At 47.6% G+C, this 16,844-nt stretch overlaps 1 protein-coding gene across 2 annotated transcripts in view; it reads left to right on the forward strand.

Moving 5' to 3' along the window:
• PGD (phosphogluconate dehydrogenase) overlaps positions 1-16,844 on the forward strand; it is a 25,503-nt gene that overhangs the window by 1,053 nt on the left and 7,606 nt on the right. The window contains exons 2-8 of one of the 2 annotated variants that reach the window (XM_011935784.1): positions 167-242; positions 910-1,089; positions 3,088-3,153; positions 4,133-4,251; positions 8,576-8,645; positions 11,877-12,011; positions 13,516-13,705. In XM_011935784.1, coding sequence (XP_011791174.1) covers positions 167-242; positions 910-1,089; positions 3,088-3,153; positions 4,133-4,251; positions 8,576-8,645; positions 11,877-12,011; positions 13,516-13,705 — 836 coding nt within the window. The remainder of the gene's footprint in view (positions 1-166; positions 243-909; positions 1,090-3,087; positions 3,154-4,132; positions 4,252-8,575; positions 8,646-11,876; positions 12,012-13,515; positions 13,706-16,844) is intronic. The other variant, XM_011935785.1, reaches the window with a different exon arrangement.

The following is a 16,844-nucleotide window of genomic DNA, read 5'->3' on the forward strand; positions in this document are numbered from 1 at the left end:
GCCTGCTCGGCAGAGGCTCTGCAGCGTGCGCGCCCGGCTTCGGGGGGCCCCGGAGGCGCGGAGGAAAGTGCAAACTCCCACTTACGGCCAAACGGGGAAGGCCCGGGCCCCTGAGTTTCAGCGCGTCGAGCGGCGCTGACTCTTTGTTCTGTTTCTGCCCCTCCAGAGCTGACATCGCGCTGATCGGATTGGCCGTCATGGGCCAGAACTTAATTCTGAACATGAATGACCATGGCTTTGTGGTAAGCTGCGCGGGCGCATTGTCTTCTCTTTGGTTCCCGGGCTAAGAGGCCGGCGATGGGTCTGGGAGCTCACGGGTCTCCTGGCCGTGCTTTGCGAATGCGCTCTGTTGCTGCTCCTGGCTTTTTGTATGGAAAGGAGAAGCACCCTGTAGGCGTGGGCGGGCCGATCCCGACCTTAGTCCGGCGGAGTGTGCCTGTGGGTCCGTGAGGTTCACAGCCCGAATGAACGGATTAGTGTCTAGTAGAGACGAAGGGTGCGGGAGGAGAACCCCTGCTGACTGTGTAGAGCTCTAACTTGATTGCCTGATGAGATCTGGGGAGAGTGAAAATGTTTCTTCTAAATGCTAAAGTGGATGATCAGTAGCAACAGACAGAGCCTGTTGAACCGGCCGGTTCCTGGATTTGATTTTGAGTCCTAACAGGTTGGTTGTGGATTCTACCTGATAACGCCGGGGGTAGTTGGTCTTCGCCTGGGTTCTCTGCCAGTTTCATTCTACTGAGGTGACATAGCTTTACAGTGAGCCTCCCACAGCTTGGGGAGGAAAAGGCAAAGGCAGGTCTGACCTCCCCAGAACTTGGGCTGAATGGAAAGGTCATTGTTACTTGGGCCACAGTCTGAAGGTCTTACGTGTCCTGGATTTCCTACTCAGGTCTTTTGTCCTTCTAGGTCTGTGCTTTTAATAGGACTGTCTCCAAAGTTGATGATTTCTTGGCCAATGAGGCAAAGGGAACCAAAGTGGTGGGTGCTCAGTCCCTGAAAGAGATGGTCTCCAAGCTGAAGAAGCCCCGGCGGATCATCCTCCTGGTGAAGGCTGGGCAAGCTGTGGATGACTTCATCGAAAAATTGGTGAGGCCAGCTCTGCTCTCAGCTGCTACCACGATAACAGCTGGTTTTGGTTTCTTCCTTTCTCCTTTTAACTCCAGAGATTTTTTTTTTCCAATTTCTGCTAAATTCTGACCAAATGATTGCTTAACTGTTGCAGTGTTGGTTAACTTGATCCGCACTTATGAAGTAACTTTGTGCTTTGGTGGTAGTAATTCTGAGAATACTAACAGACATTTCAATAGAAATTCATTAAGGCAGGGCCCAGTGGCTCACGCCTGTAATCCCAGCACTTTGGGAGGCTGGTTCAAATGGATCACTTGAGCCCAGGAGTTCGAGACCAGCCTGGGCAACATGGCGAAACCCTGTCTTTACATAATATAAAAAGAATTAGCTGGGTATGGTGGTGGAAGCTTATGATCCCAGGTTCAAGACCAGCCTGGCCAGCATGGTGAAACCCCATCTCTACTAAAAATATAAAAAGAATTAGCTGGGTATGGTGGTGGAAGCTTATGATCCCAGGTTCAAGACCAGCCTGGCCAGCATGGTGAAACCCCATCTCTACTAAAAATATAGAAATTAGCTGGGTGTTATGGTGCACACCTGTAATCCTAGTTACTTGGAAGGCTGAAGAATGAGAATCACTTGAACCTGGGAGGCAGAGTTTACAGTGACCTGAGATCGTGCCACTCCAGTCTGGGCGACAGAGTGAGACTCTGTCTCAAAAAAGATGAAAATAAAATCAAGATCTTCTTAGGGAATCCTAGGGAACTGGATGCTTATTTTGTACCAAACAATTTGTTGGCTTTAGCAGGTGTATCTTTTTTGGAAAAAAAAATGTAGGGGAACCAGTGAAAATAATGTATTTAGATACCCCAAAATAATTCTGTAGTAACAGCTCTGAAAAAACCCAGGGCCTACACATTTAGAAGAAATGTTTTGCTGTAAGCAGTGCAGTGATACCTCAGGGGAGGCTGAGCATTCCTTTGCTGGAGGAGTGATTTCTTTTCTAGAGGAGTGACTCCTTTTCTAGAGGAGTGGCATCAACGGTGAGGCTGTTTCCACAGGAAGAAGGATTTGTAACCAGTATGCCACTGTTTTTCAAACAAATGACCTAGAAAGGAAGAACGCTGAGTTTAAAAAAAGGATATAGTAAATTTTTTGTGTGGCAAGCTGCCTGTGCTCAGTTTTAGACAGAGAAAACTGAAAAATGGTGGATTATTCTTCAGTATAGGAAAATACTAAGTAATGTTAACTGGAGCCTTGTAGGGGGAAGATTGAATAATAAATAATAAAGCCCAGCCTGGTTGGTGTGCTGTAGGTAGATATTCATGTTCACGGCTCTGTCTCTTCCTGATCTCTGAACTGTGGTCATAAAATCATTCATTCATACACTAAACCATTTGATATGTATTCACTGAATCCTCACTCTCTTCTAGACACAGACATTATAGTCAGTGTTTAATCTATTTACTTACTTAAAAATAGAAATGGGGTCTTGCTGTGCTGTCCGGGCTGGTCTCAAACTCCTGGGCTCAAGCGATTGGCCTGCCTCAACCTCCCAAATTGTTGGGATTACAGGTGTGAGCCACTGAGCCTGGTCAGCCCTAAACTTTTAAATAGAGTCCTCTAGCCACAGAGAGGATTACTGAAGATTAGATAGGCTGGGTGCGTTGGCCTCCTGCCAAGCCAGGAGGATCTTTTGATTTTGAGCCCAGGAGTTTGAGACTAGCCTGGGCAACGAGAAAAGCCTGCGCAACGTAGTGAGACTCCATCTCTACAAAAAAAATTTTTAAACTAGCTGGGCATTGTGGTTCAAGGAGTTCAAAGTTGCAGTGAGTCATGTTCACACCACTGCAGGAGTTCAGGGTTTCAGTGAGCCATGTTCGCACTTCTGCATTTCAAGCTGGGCAACAGAATGAGACTCTTTTTAGACTGTGTTTATTTGGAATAAATTCTTGTTTTAATTTGCCAAGGTATGTTTCATTTCTGGTCTGTCTTAATGCTGGTGTCTGGTTATAGGTACCGTTGTTGGACACTGGTGACATCATCATTGATGGAGGAAATTCTGAATATAGGGACACCACAGTAAGTGTTCTTCAGTCCAGATTCTTCCAGGTTCTGAGAACGTTCAAAAAAACGTGTCAGCATTGCATATTTGACAGTAGGGTGAACTGCCCTGTGGTACTGATTTTTGTGAGATTGCTACTGATATAATAGTTCTCAGCCTTTTTTTCTGTTAAGACGCACTTGAGGGCTGGGCGCGGTGGCTCACGCCTGTAATCCCAGCCCTTTGGGAGGCCGAGGCGGGTGGACCATGAGGTCAAGAGATCAAGACCATCCTGGCTAACACGGTGAAAAACCGTCTCTACTAAAAATACAAAAAATTAGCCTGGCATGGTGGCACGCTACTCGGAGGGCTGAGGCAGGAGAATTGCTTGAACCCGGGAGGCAGAAGGTGCAGTGAGCCGAGTTCGTGCCACTGCACTCCAGCCTGGGCAACAGAGTGAGACTCCATCTGAAAAAAAAAAAAAAAAAGACACACTTGGTGGGTGAGATTCTCAGTCACGCATACAACTCAGAGGATGAATAGTCAGATACAGCGGGCCGAGAATTATGTTTTTACTCCTCCCCTTCCCCTTCCACGTAATCCATGATATGTCAGTCTCTAACTGGTTTAGAACCACTCCTCTAATGGGATCAAACGCTGAGGGAAGTCCTGTGTGCTCTGAAGTACTGAATGGCATTAAGTTGTATTAAACCTACTCTTAATTGAGTCTTATTCAAGGTCTTTTCCAGTAAAATGCCAATGTGTGTTTGGCTGAATTATTTCACTCTGGGGAAGAGGTATGTATCTGGAATGTCCATAGTCTATTTTGTTTTTTAACTTCTACACATAGGGGATTAACTTTTTGGAGTCATCGTTATTCGTAGATTCTTGGGTCATTTCCTGTCAAATGCAAGCTCTCCATACCTATCTTCTACTTCCTCTCAGTTATAAGGGAAGCTTTTTTTGGGAGCATAATGAAACATGGAAGCATAATGAAATTATTTTTCTGTCCTTCAGAGACGGTGCCGAGACCTCAAGGCCAAGGGAATTTTATTTGTGGGGAGCGGAGTCAGTGGTGGAGAGGAAGGGGCCCGGTATGGCCCATCGCTCATGCCAGGAGGGAACAAAGAAGCGTGGTGAGTGCCATCAGCACTGTGTCCATCTCTGTACAAGGGAGCGAGACTTTGAGAACAAATAAGCCAGGAGCAGTTCTGCCACCCTGATCTCTGTGGTGCCCTGAGGGTGAGGCCCAGGAGATGCTGGCAATTTCTTTTATCTAGGCATTTTGTTGCTTTGATATAATATATGTGCACAATCCTCTTTTGCCTTTTTTCTTCTGTTAATTTCTATCAAGACTGATACCTGAAGTTCTAAATAGGCTTTTTTTTTCTTGCCCAGGCAGGAGTGCAGTATGATGAGATCATAGCTCACTGCAACCCCCGTCTCCTGGGCTCAAGCAATTCTTATGCCTCAGCCTCCCAAGTAGCTGGGACTACAGGCGCATGCCACCATTCCTGGTTAATTTTTTGCCTTTTAGTAGAGACAGGGTTTCACCATGTTACCCTGGGTGGTCTCGAACTCCTGACCTTAGGCGATCTGCCTGCCTTGGCCTCCCAAAGTGCAGGGATTACAGGTGTGAGCCACCATGCTCGGCCTCTAAATAGGCTTTAAGGAAGCAGTTTAGATAATGTTCTGTGCAATATCCGGATGTAGGAATAAGGTCTGCCTCTTTTAGCTGATGTGTAGCCCAAAAGTAACTTTATGTAATAATCATGGGTAACAGGCTGGGCATAGTGGCCCATGCCTATAATCCAAGCACTTTGGGAAGCTGAGGTGGGAGGATCATTTGAGCCCAGGAGTTGAAGATTAGCCTGGACAACATAGCGAGATCTTGTTTCTACAAAAAAAAACCAAAAAAAATTTTTTTTTTTTTTGGAGTCTCACTCTGTTGCCCAGGCTGGAGTGCAGTGGCGCGATCTCGGCTCACTGCAAGCTCCTCCTCCCAGGTTCACGCCATACTGCTGCCTCAGCCTTCTGAGTAGCTGGGACTACAGGTGCCCACCACCACGCACGGCTAATTTTTTGTATTTTCGGTAGTGATGGGGTTTTGCCATGTTAGCCAGGATGGTCTTGATCTCCTGACCTCGTGATCCGCCCACCTCGGCCTCCCAAAGTGCTGGGATTACAGGCGTGAGCCACCACGCCTGGCCAACGAAAAATGTTTTAATTAAAACATATAAATTGGCTGGGCATGCTGGCTCACGCCTGTAATCCCAGCACTTTGGGAGACTGAGGCGGGCAGATCACCAGGTCAGGAGATCTAGACGATCCTGGCCAACATGGCGAAATGCCGTCTCTACTGAAAATACAAAAATTAGCCGGGCGTGGTGGCGTGCACCTGTAGTCCCAGCTACTTGGGAGGCTGAGGCAGGAGAATCGCTCGAACCTAGGAGGCAGAGGTTAGTGAGCTGAGATTGCGCCACTGCACTTCACCCTGGCGACAGAGCGAGACTCAGTCTATAAAAGAAAACAAAGCAAAAAATAATAATAATTATATATATGTGTGTGTGTGTGTGTATGTATATATATAATTGTGGGTAATCCACTTGCCCCGGCCTCCCAAAGTGCTGGAATTACAGGCGTGAGCCACCATGCCTGGCCTGCAATATGATTCTTTAAGCCTGGGCACGGTGGCTCATGCCTGTAATCCCAGCACTTTGGGAGGCTGAGACGGGAGGATCACTTGAGGTCAGGAGTTCAAGACCAGCCTGGCCAACATGGTGAAACCCCGTCTCTACTAATAATACAAAAATTAGCCGGGCATGGTGGGGGGCACCTGTAATCCCAGTTACCCAGGAGGGTGAGGCACGAGAATCACTTGAACCTGGGAGGTGGAGGTTGCATTGAGCTGAGATAATACTACTGCACTCCATCGTGGGTGACAGAGTGAGACTCGGTCTCAGTAAAAAAGAAAAAATGATTCTTTAAACTACCTTTCTGGTGAATGAGTCTGGGGATTCTCTTCAGTGTGTTATTAATAAAACACAGAAGTAGAGAGACCTGCTTCTCAGAAGTTTAAACAGCTACGTGTGCAGTGGCTTGCACCTGTAGTGCCAGCTATTCAGGAGACTGAGGTGACAGAACTGCGTGAGACCAGGTGTTCAAGGCCAGCCTGGATGACATAGTGAGACCCTGTTTCTTAAGAAAAAAAAAAGGTTTGAAAATACCTCGAAGCACCTGCACAGTGAACAGTTAGAAGGGCAACCAGCAGACAATGCACAGAAAAGTATTTGACATACAGAGTGCTCCAGTGGTTTCCATCAGTTCTCTTTCCTCATACTGTGCTGGCAGAAGTGCAAATGGCACCTTTACCTGAAGGACACTGTAAAAGTTCAGTAAAGCTCTGCAGTTTCCAGTGTAGCTGCCTTCATCCCTAATCCTAAATGTTAACTTTGCAACCCTGTAAGATTTCATGTCTGCACCAAGAACTTTTTGTGAGGAAGCCCTGACTGGCCGATAGGGAGCAGAACAGTGAGAGAAAGCCTCAGGAGTAATACATCCCCGTGCTGAGCTGTGGAAGGAATGAACAGCGGCCTTTCCCTGAATGGTAATGTAGCTCTCAAAAACGCTGCCTGGTTCTTAATCCAAATGTCCAGAACCATTGTGTGCCTGGCAGGACACATCCAGACAAGTAAAAGAGGGTCTCTTCACTTGCTAAAAGCCATTATAAGGAGAAATCAAGAAAAGGGAAAAAATTAAAAGAGGATCTCTAAAGGAACTTTGGTATTGCTTGCCGTTTGCAATCATACCATCTGCTGCTGCTGCAATAGAAGTTTCTGAGCCGGGTGTGATGGCTCATGCCTGTCATCTCAGTGACTCGAGGCTGAAGTGGGAGGAGTGCTGGAGCCCAGGAGTTCAAGACCAGCCACATCAACATAGGGGGACCCCATCTCTGCAACAACAACAAAAATTTGCCAGGCATGGTTGCTCATGCCCACGGTCCCAGCACTTTGGGAAGCTGAAGTGTGAGGATTGCTTGAGGCCAGGAGCTCAACACCAACCTGGGCAACATAGCAAGATCCTGTCCCTACAAAAAAATGTTTTTAATTAGCTGGCTGTGATGGCACACACCTGTAGCCCCACCTGCTTGGGAGGCTGAGGCAGGAGGATTATCTAAGTCCAGGAGTTTGAGGCTGCAGGGAGCCGTGATTGCACCACTGCAGTCCAGCCTGGGCAACAGAGTGAGACCCTGTCTCTAAGAAGACGTTTCTTCTGGTGCTTTGGTGATGCTTCTGCTCAGCCTGTCTGTCTGTAGTCTCAGTCTGATAGTCCAGTCTCTGCTCTGAGAGTCCACCAGGATCTGGAGAAGGGCGCCAGTTTCAGTTAAGGGTCTGAAGTTTAGCTTGAGAACTTAGCACATTCATTATCTTTTTTTTTTTTGAGATGGAGTCTCGCTCTGTCACCCAGGTTGGAGTGCTGTGGCCGGATCTCAGCTCACTGCAAGCTCCGCCTCCCGGGTTCACGCCATTCTCCTGCCTCAGCCTCCCGGGTAGCTGGGACTACAGGCGCCACCACCTCGCCCGGCTAGTTTTTTGTAGTTTTTAGTAGAGACGGGGTTTCGCCGTGTTAGCCAGGATGGTCTCAATCTCCTGACCTCGTGATCCACCCGTCTCGGCCTCCCAAAGTGATGGGATTACAGGCTTGAGCCACCGCGCCCGGCCTTTTTTTTTTTTTTTTTTTTTTTGAGACAGAGTCTCGATCTGTCACCTAGGCTAGAGTGCAGTGGTGCCATCTCGACTCACTGCAACCTCCGCATCCCGGGTTCACTCCATTCTCCTGCTGAGTAACTGGGACTACAGGCACCTGTCACAATACCTGGCTAATTTTTTGTGTTTTTGGTAGAAACAGGGTTTCACCATGTTAGCCGGGATGGTCTCAATCTCCTGACCTTGTGGTCCGCCCGCCTCGGCCTCCCACAGTGCTGGGATTACAGGCGTGAGCCACTGCACCCGGCCCATTCATTATCTTTTTGTGGGCACTTCCACCTCCCATTAGAAACAAAAAGATGGGCCTGGTGCGGTGGTGGCTTATGCCTGTAATCCTAGCACTTTGGGTATCCATGGTGGGTGGATCACTTGAGCTCAGGAGTTTGAGACCAATCTGGGCAACATGGCAAAACCCCATCTCTACAAAATCCAAAAAAATTAGCTGGGCGTGGTGTCACATACCTGTAGTCTCAGCTACTTAGAGGGCTGAAGCAGGAAGATCACTTGCACCTGGGAGGTTGAGGAGGCTGCAACAAGCTGAGATCACACCACTGCACTCCAGCCTGGGTGACAAAATGAGACCCTGTCTCAAAAAAAAAAAAAAAACGGAAAAGATGGGGGTTGGTGTCTATGTGTAATTGGGCTCTCAGCCTGTCTCTTCTCATTAGCTGAACTGCACTGTTTCTTTCCACAGGCCCCACATCAAGACCATCTTCCAAGGCATTGCTGCAAAAGTAGGAACTGGAGAACCCTGCTGTGACTGGGCAAGTTCTGGGCTACTCTTTAAAGCCAGTTGGCAACACGAGCGTGTCTAAGTGATGAAGTGCGCAGAGAAAGGCCACCATGGTCTCCCAGTGGTTAGCTTGGTGACATAAACATCTCAATCTTTGATTGCTAGCATAGCCAACACCTAGAATGCATGCCTGCTGTTCACATCTTTGTATCTTAACTGACTGTTCATGGCCTTGAGGTTGATATTAAAAGCAGCCTTCTGTAATTCATCTAAAAGATGGATCCCTGAAAAAGGAATAGGATGAAGTGAAGTGAGATTTTTTTTTGAGCCATATGATTTCACGGCCAAAGGAAAGAATGTCAGAATCAAAAGTGGTGTTTGCTTGCGTGGGTGAAAGGAAGAGGACTGAATGTACTGTTGCCGTGTCAAATGTCCTGGCTATGAATGTGGAAAATTCCCCTTCCCATACTGTGGGAATCAGGCGTTCTGTGCTTGAACAAAGTCACTTGTGGACTTGCACCCTCACTGAATGCGAAGGAGGCCTAGCCTAGTTCATAGTGCAGTGGCACCATCTCGGCTCACTGCAACCTCCGCCTCCCAGGTTCAAGTGATCCTCCTACCTCAACCTCCTGAGTAGCTGGGACTGCAGGTGCATGCCACCACGCCTTTCCAATTTTTGTATTGTTTGTAGAGATGGGATTTCACCATGTCGCCCAGGCTGGTCTCGAACTCCTGGACTCTCAAGTCATCTGCCTGCCTTGGCCTCCCAAAGTGCTGAGGTTACAGGCATGAGCCACCATGCCCGGCCTCGTGTTGCCGTTAAAGTAAACTTTATCTCATATTGTAGTTCAGCCCATGCTGTGGAAGGAAAATAATAGGCTCAGGAGACCCAAGTGGCAATTCTGGCTTTTTGTTAACTGTGACATCAGGCAAGCCATGTCCCTTCATGGACCTCAGTTTCCTTATCTGTAAGATACGGGGTTGGACTACATGATCTCCAAGCTCTCTTTAGCTCCTGATTCCCTTTAATTTTATATCAGCAATTTTAATGCTAATTTTCAATTTTATTTTATATGAGATGAACAGTGAGGTTGAAGCAAGGACTCAGGCCTCTGAGGAATCCAGGAAGCCTCCCTCCTAGGCCTGCCACTGCTTGGTGGCTTTGGCTACAGCAGCTCACCTGCCCTTACCTTTTTACCAGTGGTCGGCCATTGAGCTCAGTCAGAATCTGCTTAGGGTAGAAAGAGGCTGGTGCTGGGACTGACATAAAGGGCTGAGTAATCTTCTCATTAGTATGAAGGATTGGAAAGGGACTTCTGTTCCCTGATAGTAGATGACTGTGGTAAAAGGCCGGGCGCAGTGGCTCATGCTTGTGATCCAGCATTTTGGGAGAATCCCTTGAGACCAGGAGTCAAGGCTGCAGTGAGCAGTGATCATACCACTGTACTCCAGCCTGGGTAATAGAGTGAGACCCTGTCTCTTAAACAAAAACAAAAAGATCACTGCAGTAAAAGCGAGTGGTAGCAACTTCTTCTTCTTTTTTTTTTTTTTGAAACAGAGTCTTGCTCTGTCATCCAGGCTGGAGTGCAGTGGTGTAATCTCAGCTCACTTCCGCCTCCCAGGTTCAAGTGATTCTTATGCCTCAGCCTCCAGTGTAGCTGGGATGACAGGCATGTGCCACCATGCCTGGCTAATTTTTGTATTTTTGGTAGAGATGGGGTTTCACCATGTTGCCCAGGCTGGTCTTGAACTCCTGACTTCAAGTAATTGGCCACCTCGGCCTCCCAAAGTGTTGGGATTATAGGTGTGAGCCATCGCATGCAGCCTGCAACTTCTTTTTATATACACACACTTAGGACAAAGTCATGAAGAGAAACACCGTCCTTGCTTCTACATGTGTTGATCAAGCAGGTGCTCCTTAGTTCATGGCTGAAGTGGCAGGAAGGGTAAGGTGAAGTAAGATACTAGTAGCCATGGTTACTGCATGACCAGAGTGTCAAAATCAGAAGTCGGTGGGGGCAGCAATAGAAACATGGACAAGGCCAGGCGTGGTGGCTCATGCCTGGAATCCCAGCACTGTGAGAGGCTGAGGTGAGTGGATTACCTGAGGTCAGCAGTTTGAGACCAGCCTGGCCAACATGGTGAAACCCCATCTCTACAAAAATACAAAAATTAGCCGAGTGTGATGGTGTGCTCCTGTAATCCCAGCTCATCGGGAGGCTGAGGCGTTAGAATTGGGTAAACCCAGGAGGCAGAGGTTGTGGTGAGCCAAGATCACACTGCTACACTCCACACTCCAGCCTGGGCGACAGAGTGAGACTCCGTCTCAAAAAAAAAAAGAAACATGGACAGTGGAGTTCTGATGTAAGCGTCAGTCATATCGGTCCAGGTGCTGACAGCCAGGAGAGAGACTGCCCACGTCATCCAAACACCTGGCCTCCTGGGCAGGTGGGTCCCTGTCATGGAGCTGGGTGTAGATGACTGAGAACCTGATGCCATGAACTGTTTGGCTCTCATCACTCCCTTTGTTCCAGTTCCTTGATAACTAAATCATTTTCAGATAATCTGGCTTCCCAGTTGCTTATCTGTAGGGACAGACTGTGTTGACCGGACTAACATTTGTAACCACGAAGATCCATAGTTAAGGTTTTCATCCTACATTCATAAGCTGGTATTCTGATCTTACATATCTTGCCAGCTTATCAATAAAGATCTGGTCAATGATGGGGCCTTGGAAGAACTCCTTTCTGGGCTTACAAGGTTGAAACCTTGGATCTGGGGTCATTTTACTTTTCAGTAGCCATTAGAAACAACTACATTTATATTTTGAAAAAACAAAAGTGATTTAATTAGCCAATATATTTTAACCTCTAGTTGCTAGAAAAGTGGTAAGTTTGGGAAAAAGAGGACTTTTTTTCTTATGGGTAGGGGCTGGGAAGGCGGGGAGTTGCTTTGCTTTGAATGATGAGAAAGACTAGAAAATACAGGCTAGAGAGCCATAGTTATTGAGAGTGAATTCAGGGACTTTGAGGAACCTTGAGAAGAATGAGTCTAGAATTAGTGTTAAATAATACTGTTCCGGACTGAAGCTTGTATTGAATTGCTGTATGCTTCTTGTATCAAAAATACTGTATTCATTTTATACTTGTTATTTTTTGTGTGGAGAGGTAGCCTTGCCAGGGACGTTGGCGTCAAAGCTGACGTGGACTTCTCTGGTGTGTCGCCTGTCTCTCTGAAGGCCTCTTGGTGCTTGTCCTGACAGGTGGGAGATGAGGGAGCAGGCCATTTCGTCAAGATGGTGCACAACGGGATAGAGTACGGGGACATGCAGCTGATCTGTGAGGCGTACCACCTGATGAAAGACGTGCTGGGCATGGCGCAGGGCGAGATGGCCCAGGTGAGGCCCCGGCACTGCCTCTGTGTCCATTCTGCAGGGAGTGCTCACTTTGCCACGGACACTGAATCTTTTCTTCATTCCTATCCCCTTGGCCATTCTGGTGGCCTGCATGGACTCAGCCTACTTTAAGGGAAACTGTTAGTAATAGGGCTATACACTATGCTAGTGAGTCACTAAGCAGAAAGTCCCCCCAGAGTCTGGGTGGTTATCATCGCCACCGTTTAGCGTAACTGACCTGGTGTCAGGCACTGTGTCACTCCACATACCTGTCTCATTTACTCCGCAGTTGTCCCACATGGCAGGTGCAGCAGAAGCTTTCTTTTCTCATCCAGTTGGGATTGGCGTTTTGATAGTTAATCCAAAAAGTCAGTCCAAGTAGGGGCGCCAAAGCATTTCCCCCAACATTTTATTATGAAAACATTCAAACATGCAGCACAGAAGTTGAGAGTTTTACAGTGAACACCTGGGCACACAGCGCCTCCTTTCTCCCGCCCACAGCTTCCTGTACGTGCCTTATCAGTGTCTGTCCACCCCCAACCAATTTCATCTCAGTTTTTGGATACATTCAAAGTAAACTGCAGGTATCCATACTTTTGTTTTCCCTAAATACTTTAGATGAATGTATCTTTATCATGAGGTAAACATCGATTTTAACTGAAAACGCAGGAAAGGACCTTCATTCACCCATCATTTTTTGTAGGGCCAAGGCCTTCTCGTTAAGTATGGTTTGCTAATGTGCTTTCTAGTCATGTCTTACCATCTAGAATTTCTAGTTTCAGTTATTTCCAGTGGGAAATGATTTACAGACACTAGCAAGGCATACAGGATAGAAGCTTTCCAGGTTTTTTGTTGATTTCCTCCTAGTTTTTTATTCGTGTCATCCTCACTTATTTTGACTATTGTTTGTTCCACTGGCTTGCTGTTAATTGTTCTAAAACATTACCTTAGTTTTCTTTCACAGAAAAAGCGCTTTTCTTTTTGTGTTCATTTTTAATTGGTGTATATAATATTTAATGTGTTCGCTCAGCAAACACACGAGTGCTCTACTATATGCCAGGCATGATTCTAAATGCTGGGGATATACTAGTGAAGAAAGCAAAGTGCCTGCCCTCCCGGAGCTGGGAAGACAGAGAGAAATAAACAAACAATATCAGACTAGTTAGTGATGACTGTGAGAGTAAAGAGTAAACTGGGACGAGATCGGGTGATTGCAGAAGGCTTCTGGGGAGGCGACCGCACAGAGACATAAGTGAAGTGAGGAGCCCTTGACTCTGAGGAGACAACACTTCTGGTGGCCAGAAATTCAGCATAACCAGGTTCAGAACAAACATAACTGACTCTGGGTTAGCATAAAACTCAACCAGCAGGAGCAGAAGTCCCCAGGCAGACGCAAGCAGAGCCTGCTGGCGACCGTGAGCATTGGTCAGCATGGACATTGGACAAGGGGCTTCCTTGCACAGCCCTCGTTCCTCTCACATGGTTCTCTCCTGTGTTCTGCACGCAGGCCTTTGAGGATTGGAATAAGACAGAGCTAGACTCATTCCTGATTGAAATCACAGCCAATATACTCAAGTTCCAAGACACCGATGGCAAACACCTGCTGCCAAAGATCAGGGACAGCGCGGGGCAGAAGGGCACGGGGAAGTGGACCGCCATCTCTGCCCTGGAGTACGGCGTACCCGTCACCCTCATTGGTAATGTTACGCTTTTCACTTGGGCCCTTTCGTCCACTATTCTGATCTTGATATCTGGAGGACTGATACAGACGGGTCTTTAGAGAATCTCTTCAGCCCTCTTCAGCTTTCAGAGTGCCTTTTGCTCTTTCTTGTGTTGAAGAAACTGACAGTGTAAGAGAGGCTGACACTGCTTTTGATTCTCTTCTTTGTAGTTCTTATCTTATTCATACAAACGGTGAGGTAAATTCAGAAGTGACTGTCCTTCCTATCCAGTTTTATCTTTGGAATATTTTAGCATTTTAGCATTAGTGATGTAATTGTAGTCAGTGGTCTAAGATCTTATTTATGAGGCAGGTAACTTCAGTGAAATTTTTCATAGAAAAGTTCATCAATAACAGGGCCAGGCACAGTGGTTCACGCCTGTAATCCCAGCACTTTGGGAGACCAAGGCGGGTGGATCGCAAGGTCAGGAGATCGAGACCATCCTGGCTAACACGATGAAACCCCGTCTCTACTAAAAATACAAAAAATTAGCTGGGTGTGGTGGCAGGCGTAGTCCCAGCTACTCGGGAGGCTGAGGCAGGAGAATCACTTGAACCCAGGAGGCAGAGGTTGCAGTGAGCCGAGATGGCACCACTGCACTCCAGCCTAGGCGACAGAGCGAGACTCCATCTCAGAAAAAAAGAAAAATTAGCCGGGCATGGTGGCAGGTGCCTATAATCCCAGCTACTCAGGAGGTTGAGGCATGAGAATCCCTTGAACCCAGGAGGCAGAGGTTGCATGAGCAGAGGTCGTGCCACTGCATTCCAGCCTGGGCATCAGAATGACACTCCATCCCCCCGCCAAAAAAAGTTCATGAATAACATAGGCTTATGTACTCAGAAATTATTAAAATTTTCCTTTTTTCCCCCCAGATATTAAAAAAATAAAAATTACCTATCTATGTGAGTCCTTGTTTTGCTAAGTTCCTTCCCCTTCCTCTTTTAGAAGAAAGCCACTATCCTGAAGTTGGTCTGTATCCTGCCCACTTGTTTTTATCTTACATTAATGAGCTAAGCATCAAACTCAGAAAGATAAGGAAATAATAAAAGAAAGAAAACAAGAGGGGATTAACAACATCAAAATCTTGGCGGTGGGTGGGGGGGTTTGGTGTTTCTGTGTGTGTATGTTTGTTTTTTGAGACAGAGTCTTGCTCTGTTGCCCAGGCTGGAGTTCAGTGGCACGATCTTGGGTCACTGCAACCTCCGCCTCTCAGGTTCAAGTGATTCTCCTGCCTCAGCCTCCCGAGTAGCTGGGATTACAGGCATATGCTACCATGCCTGGCTAATTTTTGTGTATTATTAGTGGAGACGGGGTTTCACCATATTGGTCAGGCTGGTCTTGAACTCCTAACCTCAGGGGATCTGTCCACCTCGGCTTCCCAAAGTGCTGGGATTGCAGGCATGATTCACCGTGCCCGGCAAAGTTGGTTCTTTTTTTTTTTTGAGACGGAGTCTCGCTCTGTCGCCCAGGCTGCTGGAGTGCAGTGGCCGGATCTCAGCTCACTGCAAGCTCCGCCTCCCGGGTTCATGCCATTCTCCCACCTCAGCCTCCCGAGTAGCTGGGACTACAGGCCCCGCCCCCCCACCCGGCTAATTTTTTTGTATTTTTTTTTTTTTAGTAGAGACGGGGTTTCACCGTGTTCACCAGGATGGTCTCGATCTCCTGACCTTGTGTCTCGGCCTCCCAAAGTGCTGGGATTACAGGCTTGAGCCACCGCGCCCGGCCTAGTTGGTTCTTTAAGAGTAAAATACATAGACTTCTGGCAGGAATGAAAAGGGAGAATGAAAGATGCCTCTCATGGTTAATGAAAGGCTGATCTTTGCTTCTGGCAGAATGTTCTCACTATATTAAACAGAATTGGGCCAGGCACTGTGGCTCACGTAATCCCAGCACTTTGGGAGGCTGAGGTGGGCGGATCACGAGGTCAGGAGTTTGAGACCAGCCTGACCAACATGGTGAAACCCCATCTCTATCAAAAATACAAAAATTAGGTGGGCGTGGTGTTGCGCGCCTGTAATCCCAGCCAGTCAGGAGGCTGAGGCAGGAGAATCACTTGAACCCGGGAGGCGGAATTTGCAATGAGCCGAGATGGCACCACTGCACTCCAGCCTGGGTGACAGAGTGAGACTCCACCTCAAAAATAATAAAATGAAACAGAATTTTTCCTGTTTGCTCCTCTAGATACAGGTTGCCTTTCTCTCCCTAGACTCTTCTCACCTTTTGAGCTCCCTGTTTATTGTGCCTCGCCTTATTGATGACTGTGGTGTAAAGCAGAGTCAGGAGGGAAGCCGGTGGTTTCTACAGTTGGGTGCTGTGTAGGAGGAAGTTGGCTGCTTTTAGCAGATCGGAGCCATAACATAGGTGAGGAGGGAGGGGCCAGTAGCTAGGAGCACGGAGTCAAGTATATGTGGATGAGGGCCGGGGGCCGGAAGGGGAGGGGTATGTGGGGATGGCTGGGGGGCAGCCCAGATAAGACTTTCAACACTGGGCAGCAGCGTCTACACAGGCGGTCTGTGTAGATCCCTGCGTCTCACTTCCCGCAGAGCTGACCAGTGGCCAGAGGTGGGACTGGCCAGACTCGGCCCAGCCAAGTCTTGGAGCAGAGGACACTGAGTGAGGGATCCCCTGGGCCACCCTCACTGGCCTGTGGCTCTCCTGACACCACAAGAGAGGTCCAGGAGCTCCTACTCTCCTCCTGTGGATCCATATACCCCTTTGCACAGGGTGGCTGGGCCCACCCCCTGGCTGAGAGCCATCATTATTTGTGAACTAACAGGGAAGTCTTCCAGCTGCTCTCTTCCCCCTGTAACAGGAAGGGTTTGCCTCATCACCCGTTGCACCAGTCATCTTACAAAGCTTCCTTCTAGAAATGCTAAGTCATCCTGTGTGTGCATGTGGGCCAGGAGAGAGGTAGCTGCTTTCGTGTGTTTTGAGTAGGGTTAGCAGTCTAAAGCCATAGCTGCTCCTCTTTCCTGAGAAATACAGTCCTCTGTTAGTTCCCCGAGATTTTACTTCATTTTGTCTGTGGGGGAAAAGTGGCTGAAGAGTCATAGATTCTAACAATAAATTGTCAGTTGAGCAAGTAGTCTTTTATAAGGCATACTTTCTGAAAATA

This window comes from Colobus angolensis, unplaced genomic scaffold, assembly GCF_000951035.1.
Source record: "Colobus angolensis palliatus isolate OR3802 unplaced genomic scaffold, Cang.pa_1.0 Scaffold149, whole genome shotgun sequence".
NCBI lineage: Eukaryota > Metazoa > Chordata > Mammalia > Primates > Cercopithecidae > Colobus > Colobus angolensis.